The sequence below is a fragment of the Amblyomma americanum genome, chromosome 3, assembly GCF_052857255.1.
Source record: "Amblyomma americanum isolate KBUSLIRL-KWMA chromosome 3, ASM5285725v1, whole genome shotgun sequence".
Lineage (NCBI taxonomy): Eukaryota > Metazoa > Arthropoda > Arachnida > Ixodida > Ixodidae > Amblyomma > Amblyomma americanum.
Window position 1 is genome coordinate 2,117,835 of NC_135499.1, and position 16,608 is coordinate 2,134,442.

At 48.3% G+C, this 16,608-nt stretch overlaps 1 protein-coding gene across 2 annotated transcripts in view; it reads right to left on the reverse strand.

Moving 5' to 3' along the window:
* The window catches only part of TppII (Tripeptidyl-peptidase II), a 148,477-nt gene that overhangs the window by 51,098 nt on the left and 80,771 nt on the right, over positions 1 to 16,608 (reverse strand). For both annotated transcript variants that reach the window (XM_077657037.1, XM_077657036.1), the window contains exons 16-20: positions 10,558 to 10,664; positions 9,939 to 10,093; positions 9,755 to 9,871; positions 2,091 to 2,191; positions 753 to 849 (exon numbers count right to left, since the gene is read on the reverse strand). In XM_077657037.1, coding sequence (XP_077513163.1) covers positions 753 to 849; positions 2,091 to 2,191; positions 9,755 to 9,871; positions 9,939 to 10,093; positions 10,558 to 10,664 — 577 coding nt within the window. The remainder of the gene's footprint in view (positions 1 to 752; positions 850 to 2,090; positions 2,192 to 9,754; positions 9,872 to 9,938; positions 10,094 to 10,557; positions 10,665 to 16,608) is intronic.

Consider the following 16,608-nt stretch of genomic DNA (forward strand, 5'->3'; position numbering starts at 1 on the left):
CGGATTCCGGTGTGATACAAGCTGCCACGAGCCAGAAATTATCAGTCTGCTATCGCTCCACCTGCCACTCGTCCGAGGAAGCAACCGCCAGGGCGGACAAGCCAGGTAAATGACGCGCAATTCGAATTTTCTTTAACGGAACTGATCTGCATAAGAATTAACAGAATCTTTTGTCAGGTGCTGCCGGGAACAGGCACCAACACAGGGGATGTACTGCTTGCCGCTCAACTAAGTGCCTTAGGCCGATCCCCCAATTTCAGGTGGCTCTTTTTCTGAAGGTCAGATTACACACCACAGCAATAAGAGGTGCTGGCAACTTAACTATGGCGCACCACTTGAAGAAAAGACGCAAGCCAGCGTTTCATGCAGTCTTCTCCCCTGCATATCATAGACTGACTTTTTTGCCGGGATATCAAGCATCCCTCCAAGGTGCCATTGCCGTTTATCCTCCCAATACAGCTGCCCAGATCAGAGTCCAAATTATCAAGGTTTTACGTTGTTCCCCTCTCAGACGTATTCTCGATGCTTTCAAACCAGTTTTGCTGGCATGCATGGCTAAGGGCGCTAAGCCTACTTTTTGCAGCCCCTCCAGTAGACTCGACCTTGCATCATAGCATGCCTCGTAGTTGGCTCCAAGCCGCTGCACATGCAACCAGGATGTTAAAGCCCAGCATGTTTTTTTGCCCACTGGAGCACAAATAGATTACTCCTCCCGACACCAGCAGATTATTCACACTGGTCAGCGAGCTCACGAGGGAAAAGCTGTAGGTGAGCTGAATCTCGTAGATGACCCGGCCGTCCGGGAACACGTCGCGAGCACCCAGTGGCTGCACCTTGGAGTCCGTGGGCCTGCACAACAAGTCTCCATCACCATTGGGCAATGGCTGGCTGTGTCTGCTAAGATGCATCTTTCTCTTCACCTATCATTTCTTGAGACAAATCAGTATCAAGAACTTGGTTCTCCAAACTTACTATCACAACAAACTGTGCCAATACTGGGACTGGCCACAAGCACTTTTCTAAGCAATTTCCATAGGTCTTTCAGCAGGAGCACAATGCCATGAAACAGGAGACAAAACCATCAATTTTTACTCTTCAATACAGTAAACACTCATTAATTCAAAGTCACTGGAACCAAAAAAGATATTCAAATCAGCCGGGTCTTGACATTAACCATGCAAAGCTAAATAGAATGGGCCGTAGGCAAAAAAATTATTTGTGGGAACGCACTATCTTTATGGGACGAATTTTGCGATTACTTAAAAGTACATAATCAGATATGCTGATAACTCTGGCACCACGACAGAGAGAAACAAACGGTGCAGTCAGCCTGTCGCAGCAGGACACACAGTGGCGCCATAGCCTCAACACTGCAGTGCACCATGTCTGCAGGGACATGTTTCAACAGTCTGTGCACTGGGGCTGGAGCACTTTGCCTATCAAGCACCAGAACCCCAGCTTTTTGCATTAACCGGTTTGGTGCAGGCTGCAAGTTCGAGTTACTGGGATTTCAAATTAACAGAGTGAGAGTGCAAGGGAAGAGGACAGCGGAAGCACCGACTGATTTCTTTGCACATGTGCTATATATAAGTGGCTTGATGCGAGAACTGCAGTGTATGCGAGCTCTTCCGTGACGCGGTCTTCAGTCTTCCTCCTTGGCCTCATGAAATGCCTCTCAAGTTGCTGCGCCTTGGGCTGCCGCTAGGCCATGCCCTTGGAAGTGGAGCCAATGTTTCCAACAGGTTCCACACATCCATGCGCAGGAAAGACGCCCTTTTGTCGTGACAACAGGCTGGCAAAGTTGCATTTTCGTACTCAATCCGAATGTGCACGTCATTATGAGGAAATTTTTTCTAGAAAAAAATCCATGTTAAAATCAAACTGGAAAAAGCAATTTAACAAATGTGCTGGTACTGCTCCAATCTGGGAATTCACAATACTGGGCATTCAGAAGGCCAATTCAAGCTGCAGATTGGCAGCCCCATGACAGGGAGACTGCGGAGTGTGCCTGAGGGAACGGGCAACACCAAGCAGTGAAGCCAGCCAAGTTTCAAAGCAGTGGGTGGGAGAAGAGGAGGACATGGCCCCACCGGAGGACGATGACGTGCTGCTTGAGGCTGGCCATGGGCGCCACTTCCTCTGGCCGCAGGCGCGAGGTGACATCAAAGCGGTACACTCCATCTGAAGCACGCTGCAAGCACAAGGTAACAATCCAAAGGGTGAATCAGCAACAAGTTACCGTATTTACATGATTGTAAGTCAAATTTTAACAAATTTTGAAAATCGGAAGTGCGGGGGTCGACTTAAACACGAAACCAAAGCATCGCATTGTAAACAAAGGCGAGACAAACGAGATATCAGGCATGCTATAAAGCGTGGTTGCATTTTTGCTGCGCGGCTCCACAGCATCACTCTTGGTGCTGGCCTTGAGCAGCTGCTATGTCAATGCGCAGAACCGGCATCTCCATCCCGAGCAAGGCGGCCAATGGCAGCTGTCGATAAGCAGCAAACTGGTACCCTACACTCCCCACACGTGGCCAATGAGTGTGTCTGCTGATAAACGGCGGCAGCCCGATAACATTCGTGTTCCACTCTTAATAGCCGTCTTCCAAGTTTTTTTTGTTTATTTTCAGCCGTGCACTCAGCGCTCAAGGGAGCATTGATAGTTGATGGAAAAGCCGCGGTTCCAGTCGCGGCGCCACGGCCACTCGGAACTGCAGCGGCACTGGGAGTGTCGGTAGCCGACGGAGGAGCCGACGCCGCTCACATGTAGTTTCTCTTTGGCTCTGATGCATTTGACAACTGCCGGCTGCATTTCACAAGTATTTAATGTAGTGCTTCGCCATTTGTGCTCCAGGCCCGGTGAGCGACCATCGCTCGTTCACAGCTACATTCAAGATGGCTGTCATTCTTTAACAACTGCGCGCCGGGCCGCAAGTTCGACGTTCGCAACGGGTGATACAGGTGTGGCAGCTGCAGCGAGACAAAATTTTCAGCTGTTCCACGCGATGTCATGATGTGGCTGTTTGCAAAGTGCCAGATTTCGCTGAACAATGATGTTAGAACGACGTGCAGTGGGACCACAGCAGTGATCACGATGGCAGCGCTAGTGAGGACGATGACACAAGTGTGGACGAGTAGTCCAGTGACAAATACATTTTCGTTTTGGTATGTGCCCAATGGTGCGGCCATGCGCAGCAGCTAACAGCGGCTGGTAATAAGTGGAGGCTGCAGGATAGTGCTATCGCGTTCGATTATTAAAGGCCAAGCGCGAACGACCTCCAAGTTTGTTTGTTTGTTTTTTTCAGAAATGTGATGTGGGAGGGTCGACTTACATTCGAGTCGACTTACAGTGGTGTAAATATGGTATGTGCAAGGTGTGCACCTGTGTGGATCCAATTCAAGGATGGCAGAAACTTGCTTCGATAAATGCTCTTGGTCCTTTGCACAAGTTCCATTCTCCCAAGATGACTCTCACCAAGTGTAGGTTGTTGGTTACTTTGTTATACCATACCTCCTGCCATTTATTCTTACATTTACTGTGTACAAACTTCACACAGACTTTATGGGTTGTGTTCACTTTCTTCATTTCACAAATGTGGCCTTGCGCAGCAAATGTGTCAGCTCTCTCATTGCTATCTATCCCTATGTGCCACAAATACTTGTAATGTCAAAAGAAAGGAATAAAGCCGACCAAAAAGGTTGTTGTTCAAAGATGATAAAAACGTTTCGGCTTCATTCAAGGTTTACTGAAAAAAAATGCACACAGGCCGATATCTACATTTTAATTCTGTTCATCTGGCATGTCAAATGTTCTGTCATGACCTCCCTTGCTAGACGTGCCAAAAATATTTGCTCAAAGCCTGATGGAGCTTCTGACCTACGCCAAGGGCGCCGAGAACTCAGCGGGTGCAGCTACCCTAAGCATTTTGTGGATTCCGTTCTACAACAGTCATCACACCCATCGCTACCGGTTGGTCCCCCATGCAGAGCATGAGCTGCCATCTCTTACGTGATGAGCGTGAGCGAGTCTATGGCTCATGTGCTGCACACTTACGGTGAGCATGTTGCTCGCACTCCAGCGTGCAAGCTGAGGCACGAGCTGGCGGCCGCAAAGGACCAACTCAAAAAAGAAAAATCTCCTGTCGTAGTCTACACAATTCCCTGTGCTGACTGCTACTACTGTTACATTAGCGAGAGTGGAAGCTTCGAGAGAAGTTTGAGGCATCACAAGAACGACGTTACAAACAAGGAGATTGCTTCAAACGCACTTGCGGAACACGTGGAAGCAACGACACACAGGATAGCCTGGGAACAAGCATCGATTGTCGGAAGAGAAAAGAACTGGCTGTCACACCGATATCTGGAGTCCTTGATGATCCAGACAACAGACAAGGCCCTAAATCGCAACAACTGTAATCTCCCCCCTACATACGCAAGATGCCTAGGGTGATTACTGCAACGCACTTAAGCTTCGTGCTTTGGGCTTTCAGCGCAGTGAACAAGGATTCCGTACCGAAGCCGAAACGTCGTCGACATCTTTTAAGAACAACCTTTTTGGTCAGCATTATTCCTTTCTTTTCACATATGAATATACTACACGACCAGACGAGATTTCTTCAAACCTTATATTTCATTTCTTTCAGATACTTGCAATAGTCCTGGTGTTGTGACATCCTCTATGGTGCGTACGATGCTTCCGAATCAGGGTTCAACTCCATTTTTTTTACTGCAGTGCTGCAAGTAGGCTCACGGAATCTGTACAAATTATGGTGCAATAACATATGATCTACTACTCGGCCCACAGCCACACACGCCATATCATTAGCAGTAAGAATTGATACACAATGCGCCAGACTTGATATTTTTTCCCATTTCTCTCGAACACATACAGTTAAATGTCAGTGTAACAAAATCCTCGATGAAACAAAGTGTTCCAGTTTTCATAACTTCACGTCCATTGAACATTTTTAGCCTCAATATAATGAGGCAGAATTTGGTGCATTTTCAATGCAACAAAATTTCACTGCTGGATGGAAACAAACCTGCAGAAAAATTGTATTGTGGACGCGAGTGCTTGAGTGGAGTGCGCAAATAAGACGGCGATCATGGTGAGAGCACCGACGGTTGCACCATCTAAGCAGTATGGGTGAGGCTGGCACGAGCGTCTGTGGAGCCTTAGCAGCCTGCCAGGTCAACCCGTGGCTCTCACTTTTCTTTTTTTTGGCGGGGGGGGGGGGTTAACGTCCCAAAGCGACTCAGGCTATGAGGGACGCCGTAGTGAAGGACTCCGAAAATTTCGACCACCTGGGGTTCTTTACCGTGCACTGACATCACACAGTACACGGGCCTCTAGAATTTCGCCTCCATCGAAATTTGACCGCCGCGGCCGGGATCGAACCCGCGTCTTTCGGGCCAGCAGTCGAGCGCCATAACCACTCAGCCACCGCGGCGGCCGCCGTGGCTCTCACTGTCTCACCCAAAACTGCAGCATGTTTTTCACAAATTCGTTGCATGCTGGGACACGAATTTCAATGTAGTGAAATTCCGGTATTACAAAGTAAACTGCCAATTTTACCGACTTTGTTAAAGTGCACTTGCGACATGAATTGCTGTTTTTATTTTAAAGCCAGGTATTTATTCCTATTTTATGCATTCATGTAGTGTTTTTGTGTTTTATGAAAGTGTGTTAACGTGAACTCACACACAGTGGAAAGGCTGCACCCCGGCAGCAGTGGATCAAGTATTGGGGCAATATTAGGTAGGGCATCTCGTATTCCTAACTCAGGATATTAATTTTCAAAGCGTAGTAGCAAAGGTCTGATCGACCAGGGTTTATATTACTCAAGTGTTCTTTTTGAAAAATTACAGCGCAAAGTTTAATCACAGCAAACAGGCAAATATAAGCGAACAGGCAACAACCAAACATTGAAACCACAAGGCACGTGCACTATGTTGGGTCAAGATAGGCAGCCTCACTGTCACGCAGGAGCAGGGTTGGTTTGCTGACGTACAATCTTGATTTCTTTCTCATCTTGTAGGCTTCTATGATTTCTCTGGTCAGTTGAAGAGAGCAAGCAAAACTGTTCGACTATGGATTCAGGAGTCGTGTTCATGCACTTCATGCATCTTATCTTGCACACCGCTTTCAGTTTGTAAGTATGAATAGCTGTGGATCTTCAGTAAAAAAAAGTAACTGGTGGCGTACTTTAGGGAAGTATCCTTGGACCACTTCTTTTTAACTTATATATAAATGATACCGTTAATCAATGCCTGAACGCGAAGTGTGTTATGCATGCAGATGACGTCTCACTGTTCTTCTCATCAAGCGTATACGGAGATGTGATAGACGAGGCAAATAGGACACTAAGTGCACTCCATCAATGGTCCCTAATAATCAGTTGAAAATTAATGTAACTAAAACTAAGGCTATTATATTCAGACAAAAAAATAAAAACATTACTTTACCATGCGATCTTAATCTAGGTTTAGAAACAACAGAGGTTGTAGATAATATTAAGATATTAGGGGTACATTTCAACGGCCAGCTAAGCTGGGACAATCATGTTAACGCTGTCATCAGTAAGCTTTCTCGTGTCACAGGTATCATTAACCGGCATCGTCACTTACTTCCATGCAAAGTTAAACTTCTCTTTTATAATTCGCTCTTTATGTCCCAAGTAAACTATGCGCACTCAGTTTGGGGAACAACTACAGGTACCAATAAAAATAAGATTGATGTTTTACAGAGGAAGGCTCCAAGTGCAATACTATACATCAGTGCTGATATAAACACATGCAATTTATTCCGCCAGTTCAATGCCGTAAATGTATCTGAAATGTATAATGTTAGGCTGGCTGAAAGATATAAGAAGGACCTAAGACAAAATGTGGGTTACCGTATTTACACGATTGTAAGTCGACCCTTTTTTTGAAATTTAAAATTCCGAAGTGGGGGGGTCGACTTACAATCGAAACGAAACCTTGAACTGCCAATAAAAGCAAGAAAAACTATCTATCAGGGACGCTACTGCGATGTTAGAAGTTTTTGTTTGCTCTACGGCTCCAAGCGTAGCATTCAGGTATTCCGCGGGCTTTTTGGCCAGGATTTTTCATTTTTTATTTTTACTGCGCACACCGTTACCCACCGCGATGGTTCAGTGCTACTGAACAGGATACCCGGGTTAGAACCCGACCGCAGCGGCAGCGTTTCGATGGAAGCGAAACGCAAAGGCGCCTGTGTGCTGTGCGATGTCAGTACAGCAGGTTAAAGATCCCCAAGTGGTCAAAATTATTCGGGAGCCCTTCACTACGGCACCTCGTTCTTCCTTTCTTCTTTCCCTCCCTCCTTTATCTCTTCCCTTACAACTGGATTTCCGCCGATATTTGAAACAAATACTGCGCCACTTCCTTTCCCCCAAAACCAGTTTCATTTCATTTCACTCGCGGGAAGGGCCGCTGTCCCGCTGTTCCAATCGCGGAGTTTGCGCCAGCGCCCGGGAGTGTCGCTAGCTGATGGAAGAGCCGCTATTTCAGTTGGTTGCGCAATACGTAACAGCGGCGCTTCTGGGGAATGCCGATGTTTGCTGGAAGAGCCGACGCCCCGACACCGATCACTCTTTGTTTGGTGGTGCTTGGAGTTGGTGCTTTTGACTCGACTGCCGGCCGCACGCTTCGCCATGAGCTCTCCAGGTTCGAAAAGCATTCGCCGCTCATTCATTGCAGCGTTCAAGAGGGAGGCCATCATTTACGCCGAAGAAACCAACAACTGCGCGGCGGGCCGCAAGTTCGACGTTTCTGAACGGTTGGTGCGGGAGTGGCGGAAGCAGCGAGACAAAATTTTCGATTGAGACTCCAAGCGAAGAGGTTTCAGAGGGCCGAAGTCGGGACGCTTTCTGGAGCTGGAGGTCAAACTTGCAGTGTATGTCACCGAAATACGTGATCGGTCCCTTCCAGTGACATGCGAAATGATCACGCAACAAGCCCGGGTCTTTGCTGCAGAAGCTGGAATACTGCGAACAGACTTCAAAGCCAGCAGGGCTTGGGCTTCGAAATTTATGAAGAGGGCTGGCTTCTCTCTTCGTCGGCGTACTAGTGTATGCCAGAAGCTGCCTGCTGCTTACGAGGAGAAAGTTCTCGCCTTCCATAGGCACTACCTCAAGCTCCGCAACTCGCGGCGATACCTGCTCGGCCAAATCGGCAATGCGGACCAGACTCCCATCTACTTCGACATGAAGAGCAACACAACAGTGAGAGTGAGCGGAGCTCGCGAGGTTAAGCTTCTCACGACAGGAAACGAGAAACTTCGGTTCACTGTTATGCTATCATGCTTGGCAGATGGCACAAAGCTCCGACCGTACATTGTCTTCAAAAGAAAAACTATGCCAAAGGAAATGTTCCCGAAAGGTGTGATTGTGCGAGTGAACGAAAAAGGCTTTTATGACGGACGACTTACTTACTGATTGGTACCGTCGGGTGTGGCTTTTGAGGCCAGGGGCATCCCTAAAAAATCGCAATCCGAACCTCCTCGTGCTGGACTCATTTCGTGGCCACCTTACCGCGAAAGTGAAGGCAGAGCTCCGAAAAGAAGATACAGATATGCTGGTGATTCCCGGCGGTCTGACGGGGCAGCTGCAGCCGTTAGACGTTGGTATTAACAAGCCATTCAAGGACTTGCTCCGGCGAGAGTACAACGAGTGGCTGGCGGCAGAAGGGCGGGAACTTAAGCCAACGGGGCACGTGAAGAGAGCCTCCCTGGCGGCTGTGTGCGGGTGGGTGATTTCCACTTGGGCGGCCGTTCCACGCGATGTCGTGGTGCGGTCATTTAGGAAGTGCAGGCTTTCCATGGAGGACGATGTGCTGTGGGACCGCAGCGGCGACGACGACGACGACGACAGCAGTACCACTGAAGATGACTCAAGTGAGGATGAATAGCCCATCTATGCAATAAATTTTCGTTTTTGAAGCGCTCCACCGGTGTTTTATTTTCGGACATGCGATTAGGGGGGTCGACTTACATTCGCGTCAACTTTTTTTTTTTTTCAGACATGAGATTTGGGGGGGTCGACTTACATTCGAGTCGACTTACAATCGTGTAAATACGGTACTTGGGTGATACAGCACACCTTTCGCTAAATGTACAAGTTTACCCTAGCAGACACAGCGAACTGTGGCATATTCCAACATGCTGCACAATACGTGGTACATATAGCCTAGCAAAATGTGTTGCCCCATCTTTTAAATAAGTTTCATGCTGCAAAGGTTGATGTATCACGAGCATGCCGCAATAATATACAGGATGTATGTGCTACTTTTTAGATTTCACCATGGTTTCACTGCTTATCTTTCGTTCCATAAAGTGTTGACCTGATTCGAATAACCAAAGACCTGTTTTTCTATGAAGTATAATTTTTCTTTCTGTTGCCTTTTTGGTTTATCATTTTTGTGTCCACTTCATTCCTTATTGTTTTTTCTAATCATGCGCCAACCGTTCTTGGCAACAATTGTTTGCATTTTTGCGAAGTTACTTGTGTTTGTAATTTGGATGTTGGCTGCTGCCCTGCAATGTAGGGGCCGAGGGGCATGTCAAGCCACAATTTCTGGCTTTCTTCCCTCGACCCTCACTATGTGTACACGGAAAGATAAATTGAAACTGAAATTGAAAATTTGCTGTCACACAGCTCAAGGGCCTCCATGAGTGGAGTCACCTGGCACAGGTGCACAAGAACAACCCTTCCACTTTCAGGGCACGCACCATGGAAAGGCAGCTGGGGTCTGGCTGCAGTCCGTAGAAGGTGAGGCTGCAGTCAACCTCCACCTCGCCCAGGTTGGTCCACCACTTGGCCAGGCACAGCTCCAGTGTCAGGCCACCCTGTGGGAAAGGAGGAGGGGGAGGTTGGGAGGGGAGGCCTGGCAGCAGCAGCAGCAGCAGCACTCACCACCACTGCAAAGGCGTGCGACACCTCCCCCAGTGGGGACAGCACACACGTCTTCTGGAACTCAGACGTCTCGCACGAGCGCAGGGGCTGCAGCTGCAGGGCATGCACCACCAGGTGAGCCGCCTGCTGGGGGTCCAACGAACGCAGTTGCACGCCTGCACCATCCAGTGCACACAAAACTAGTGGCAGACCAATTCGCTCCCAGTTGTATGTACGCTGACAATCAATCAATCAGTCAATACACTGTGACAGCGAACAACTACTATGATTTATCATATTTAGTGTGGGCTTGTGCGAATATTCGATAGTTTCTAGTACTCAGTGGACATGTTCGATTCCATTTCAATGTCCAATCATTGAGATCTCACAGTATTCATCTCAAGTGAATAACCTTTCAGGAACGCTCTCGTCAAGTCATTTCGGTTCAATGTACTTCCCACAGGAAGGCATTACAGCATGCGCGTGGGGCATGGCTGACTAAGCAGCAGGCCATACTGCATGCTCTGGCAGTTTGTGGAAAAACCAAGTTTTCTCTCACGCTGCTCAGTACTTGTCCGGGAAAACAACCACCTTTTTTTACAAGTAGAGCCCCATGCAGTGGAGGGTGAGCGGCACTCACAGGCCCAGGTGGCTCCTGAGGGAACTCCGAGGAATTCCCGGTGCACCGTCCCGGGGCGGAAGGTCAGCCTCTGGGCACGCCACTGGTAGTTGTCCTCCTCGGACACCCTGCAGAACACACAAAGGCAGACACTCAGCCTACAAAAAGAAGAACTATCCTGCACTTTGGAGGTCAGTCTCCGAAGGCTGGTATAATTCTTGGACCCCCGAAGGCATCTTTGGCCAGTCGAACGATTTCTTGGGCTCTTGGGTCCGAGCTTCGCAGAACGGTCTCCCAGGCAGCTTTTGTTTTTATGTTTTTAGCAGACCTGTGCGAATATTCGATAATTTCGAATATTCGGTCGAATAGTAATGTATTCGATATTCGATTTGAACCGAATGTTTGGTATTTGAAATCTCAAAGTATTCGTCCCGAGCAAATAATGTTTCTGTATCCCGGGATCGCACAACGCGGCACGCGCCTAACCAAAGCCTCGACTCCGCATCGCGTGCCTCAGTTCCCGTGTGTATGCCGGAACCGGTCTGCGCAAAGTCGCAGCAACAGACGCGAGCAGGCAGAAGCGTGGAGCCCAGATCTGTATTTGCCAGGTTTCAGCGGCCACACTAACAGTGGTGCGCACGCACTGTAGCCCCGCTTGGTGGCATGCATCAGTGAAGAGATTTAAAATATTTTTAAAATTTTAAAAAGTATACATGTAAAGGCCACACCCAGACTTTCCATGACCCACATGGGAATAGCCTGTAAAAGGCACGCGCCATGGCCTCTGCAATAAGCTCCAGCTGTGAGCAACTGTGCGCTTGACCGCGGAGGCCACACACACGCATAGTAGCTTCCAGGTGCCGCTTACGGATGGCACCCGAGGCCGTGGCTCATCATCATCATCGTCAACTTTTTCCTTCACTGCCAGCTCATGCTATCAATATCAGTATCACCAGCTCCAGCTTTTTGTGCATTTTTGTGGCTGCCACAGCATGCGGCGAACAGGAAATTCAACGTGGCCGAGGAGTGCGTCCAACGATGGTGCAACCGAAAGGATGCATGAAGAACACAAGCTGCAAAAAGAGCGCTTTCTGAGGCAAGCCGTGCAAGTTTCCTGAACAGGAAGAAGAGCTGCTCTGCTATGTGATGGAAGCGCGGAACAATGGATACATGCTGACATTGGATATGCTGCACAACTTCTGGTGGGATCAGCATGCACCAGAGCACAGCACCAGCTCGGAGACGAAATACTCCGCGAGTGACGACTGAAAATGCCACCCAATCCCTGATTGGAGTGTTTTTACTTTTAAAAAATTCGCATATCGCATGTACGGGCCGCACCCTAAAAATTGACCCTCAAATCTGGAAAAAAAAGTGCGGCCCTTACATGCGTTTATACGGTACACCTTTCTGACAAGGAACATAGCGGGTTTCATGTATTATAGCGCAAGGACCAGCGGCCATCTTGCCTTCACAGTACATGCCCTGCCCAAGCCCATTTCTTCCTCTTGATTTCGACTAGGATGTCATTAACCCGCGTTTGCTCCCTCACCCACTCTGCCCGCTTCCGGTCTCTTAACGTTACACCTATCATTTTTTTTTCCATAACTCGCTGCATTGTCCTTACTTAAGCTGAACCCTTTTCGTTAGCCTCCACGTTTCTGCCCCGTAGCTGAGTACCGGCAAGATACAGCTGTTGCACACTTTTCTCTTGAGGGATATTGGTAACCTTCCATTCATGATCTGAGCGAACCTGCCATGTGCGCTTCACTCTATTCTTACAATTATTTCACTGCCGTGACCTGGATCTGCAGTCACTACCTGCCCACCAAACACGTATTACCTTACCACTTCAAACACCTCGCTACCCATTGTAAACTCATTGATTTGGCCCCCATTAATTTAGAAATTCAGATAATCCAGACTGTCAGTGCAGTTCCGCCAAACACCCATGGAAGTCTTCGGTGTGGGAAGCTCACTTATTCGGACGCCGCAGGGCTCATATTGGTTGATTCGGACGGGTGCCCGAAGGAGCGTCGTGTTGGGCTACAGTGAAACCTCAATGTAACGAACCTCAATGTAACAAAATTCGCGATGTAACGCATTTTTTTCATTTCCCAATCACTTCCTCAATAAAAACCATGTATTTTTTTTTCGCGATTTAACGAAGTAATTTTCTATTAAACAGCGTGCGCTAACAGGACGTACACAGGAAACTTGGAGACAGAGGAAAGAAGCGCCAAGTTTCCTGTCTCCAAGTTTCCTGTGTACGTCCTGTTAGCGCACGCTGTTTAATAGAGATGTACCAACTAGCCCGTCAGAAAGTTCTACTACAGAAGTAATTTTGTGCCGCACTTCCGATGTAACGAAGTCCCTGTGCATTGCATGCATGTGCCAGGAGAGGCCTTGACAATCGGATGAGAGCTAAAATTCAGTCAAGACAAAACGCATTTTGTATTTGCCCTTTTACGCGCTAATTTTGCCGGCAGTCTGGGAATGTGCGAGCGAAACAAAATGATGATAGGAACATACTGCCGCGCCATCTGTCGTGCGCATACAAAACCCGCGGCACGGAAGTTTCAGGACGCGTCACGCCATGACTCCACTGGACAGTCGGAGACTCGGAATGTGAAAGCGCAAACCGGAAATACGCGTGCTTGAGGCCTGAGGAGGCTGCCAAAGCGAGTCACTTTGTTGTTAAGCGACCTCGCTCGCTTTACTGGCTGGAGCCTAAGAACAGCAGCAGCATGACTACCGTTAGTGCGGGTGGCTCGGGCCTGCAGCGGAAAAGATTAAAGGAGTCAAACTACGTTGACGTAGAAAAAGACCTCTTCACATGGTTTTTGGATATGCGTGGCAAAAACATGCCGTTGAGGGGGGCCATTCTACAACAGAAGGCCCTAAACTTCGCTTGCATTCTTGGGTGTGGCAACTTCAAGGCCAGCAGCGGGTGGCTACAACGATTTAAGGAGAGGCACAACATTGTTGGAAAGGTGGCCAGCAGCGAGTCGGCAGGAGCGAACGAGATTGGAGCAGCCGACTGGCTGCATGATCATGTCCCGGGCATACGACGAGACAGCATTTTTCTATCCGCTGTTGCCAAAGAAAACATTGGCTCTGCGAAATGAAAAGTCCCATGGTGGCAAACACAGTAGGCAGTGTTTGACTGTCCTTTTCAGTGCCAACATGAATGGCAGCGATAAACGCGTGCCATTCGTAACTGGAACAAGTAAGAAGCCGCGCTGCTTTAGCGACAAGAAAACAATGATACACGTCAAGCAGGAAGGCGTGGATGACACGGGATTTGTTCACGAAATGTCTAAAGGACATGGATGCTGAAATGCGCAAGCATTGGGCTTCTGATATATGTGATCCTGCGTGCGCAGAGAAATCATGTAAGGCATAGGACTTGTGATCGCGAGAGGTTGATCACCCAATGAAAGCTGTGGCCTATTGCTGCAGTGCCGGACAGAAGCATCTGCCCACTTGTGGACAATTGCTCCGGGCATCGTGTTCAAGACTGTGCGCTGACTAATGTTCAGCTCGAATATTTTCCCAACTGCCCCTCCGTGATACAACCACTGGGGCAGGGTATTATATTAACAGTGTCAAGTGCTCGTACCGCAAGCGGGTCATTGAAAGGCTGCTGCTCAACATTGAGCTCAAAAGAGAAACTAAAATCGACGCGTTCATGGCCTTGGAGATGCTATCACGGTCATGGGAGTCGGCGAGCAGCGAGATTATAACGAACTGCTTCAAAAGGGTGGGCTTCAAGAATAGCATGCACTCAAACCAAGAACTGGGTTGCAAAGCAAATGACGACGACGACGAAAGCATGCCTTCCACATCCAGCACAGACGTCGGTAACTCGTGGCAGCTGCTCTGCGATCAGGGTGGTCCTCCCAGCGACGCGACGCATGAGGACTTTGTTTTCAGCGACGCTTGAGCTCTTACAACCGAAGACTAGTTGACGAGACAATAATTCAGAGTGCCACCGACACGGGAATGGAGGACGACGACTCTGACCAAGACGCCCATGTGGCAAGCAGCGCACCTACACCAACACAAGTCATGGATGCTCTGGATGTCCTGCGTGCGTACGCGGGCGCGCAGTCACATGAGCAAGCCTTGGTAGCCCTGTCAACATACGAGCGCCTTATAACGCCACGCTTATTAAAAAGCGGTAGATGAAGTTGACGGGGCTCTTTGCTGCCACATGAACTGAATCTAGTGCACGTACTCCCAAAGTTGCAATAAACATTTTTTGCATTCATGAAACAGTGCCGTAATTCCATGAATAACACGACCATTGAGTTAATAAGCCAAATTTTCTTGCAGCACCCGTTTTTCTTTTTTTTGCGTGGGATATCCTCGTAGAAAAAAAAGTCTTCAGTGTTGACAAACTCTAATGCAGCTAGTGTGGCTGTCCATTTAGAACGGGTGAGGGGCAAAAAAAAAAACTTGCCCTGGTCGCCTACAGCGAACAAAATAAAGTGCAGAGCAGGAAAAGCGACGTAATTAAGCACTGATAGAAACCGTTCACTTAACTGCCACACAAGCGTTCACCAAGCGCTTCGTCACGAGCGCAAACCCAACGTCTGCAAGAACTAGCCACGATTGCCATGCTGAAGGTAGCCGCACCAGCGTAAGCGATGCGGACATGTTTTTCTTTTTTTTTTCTCTCCATTGATGCGTCCCAGTCTGCAAATGTTTAATGATGATGATGATGATACTAGTGGCGACATCTTGTCGTGGCTTCGAGTACTAGGCGCTGCGCTCATTCTTTGCTATGCACACACGAAGAAAAATGAAGCCGTCGCGTCCGTTTGCTATCACACATTATGCTCCTGATATAGAAAAAAACATCCGGTGCCCTTGTTAGCGCTACCATTACTAGATTTTCTTGCGTGTTTGCTCAATAAGTGATTTACAACTTTCCAACAACTAGCAGTGTTCCACGAACCAGTTATACTTTATTTGGACAGCTGAAACATGGGAACCTCGACGTAACGAAATTTTCGGCTGCAAGTAGGACTTCGTTATATCGAGGTTCAACTGTATGACGTGCCTGACAAGAGATCAACCAGATATCTGTCCACCGGCCTGAACAGCATTTTTACATTGCCTCCCACGCCCCTCTGATGTGCATGCAAGGACGACAGGCATGTTGACAGGTTTCTGTAGACAGGCCAAGAGAGAGTCCGGCTGCATAGTTTTGTTTTCAGAGCTTTGTCGCTAGCCCACGGCGACTGCGGCTATCTGCTGGTGAAATCAGCAGGACAGACAAGCCACACACCATTTGGTACGATGACTACTTCGTTGCTGACCTTTTTTTGATTGTTTTTCGAAGAAGTCTCTCTGCTCGAGCACCAAAACGCACTTCCCTCACTTTTGTCCGTGAGGTATTTCCGCTCTTCCAACCAGCCGAAACTTTGCGTTCGTCACGCACTGTTTGCAGTTTGTACGGTGAAGCCTCCTCATATGCAATGCCACACGCAAAAAAGCTCCAGTGCGATCTTTTAGGACTCTGAAAGAATCCACGATGGCCCTTTGCATTGTGAAGCAGTTCTGCTTTTCAAAAGTATGCAAGTATATCATTGTTTTTATAAAATTTTAATATCACACGATGATAGCTTTCCAGTGCCGGCGGAGCACCGTAATCGTTTCGACTGCGGCGCCAATTGTGGCGCGGACATGTGGCGCAGACATGTGGCGCGGACGTGCAACTTGCAACGTGCCACACCACTGCTTCTGGTATGTTCAAGGTCATCCATGGAATCACGGAAAACTAAAAAATAAATTGTAAATTGCGGGCTTTAAGGTCGCAAAGCAGGGCTGTGAGAGACATGCTTGAGAGCACAGGGGAATATCGCACAGTAGCACATATGTTCCCCTCCATTGGACATGCCGTTGAGTAGGTGAGCACCCAAGCCAGCAAGGACATCACCACCTACTGACGACTCAGTCCTTGCAAGGAATCGTGTACACTGGCAGTTATCACCACTGCACTGTACCGCACAATTCGTGTCCCGCTTTTGTGATAACAGCTCTTCCAATGAGCAGATTTTTGCT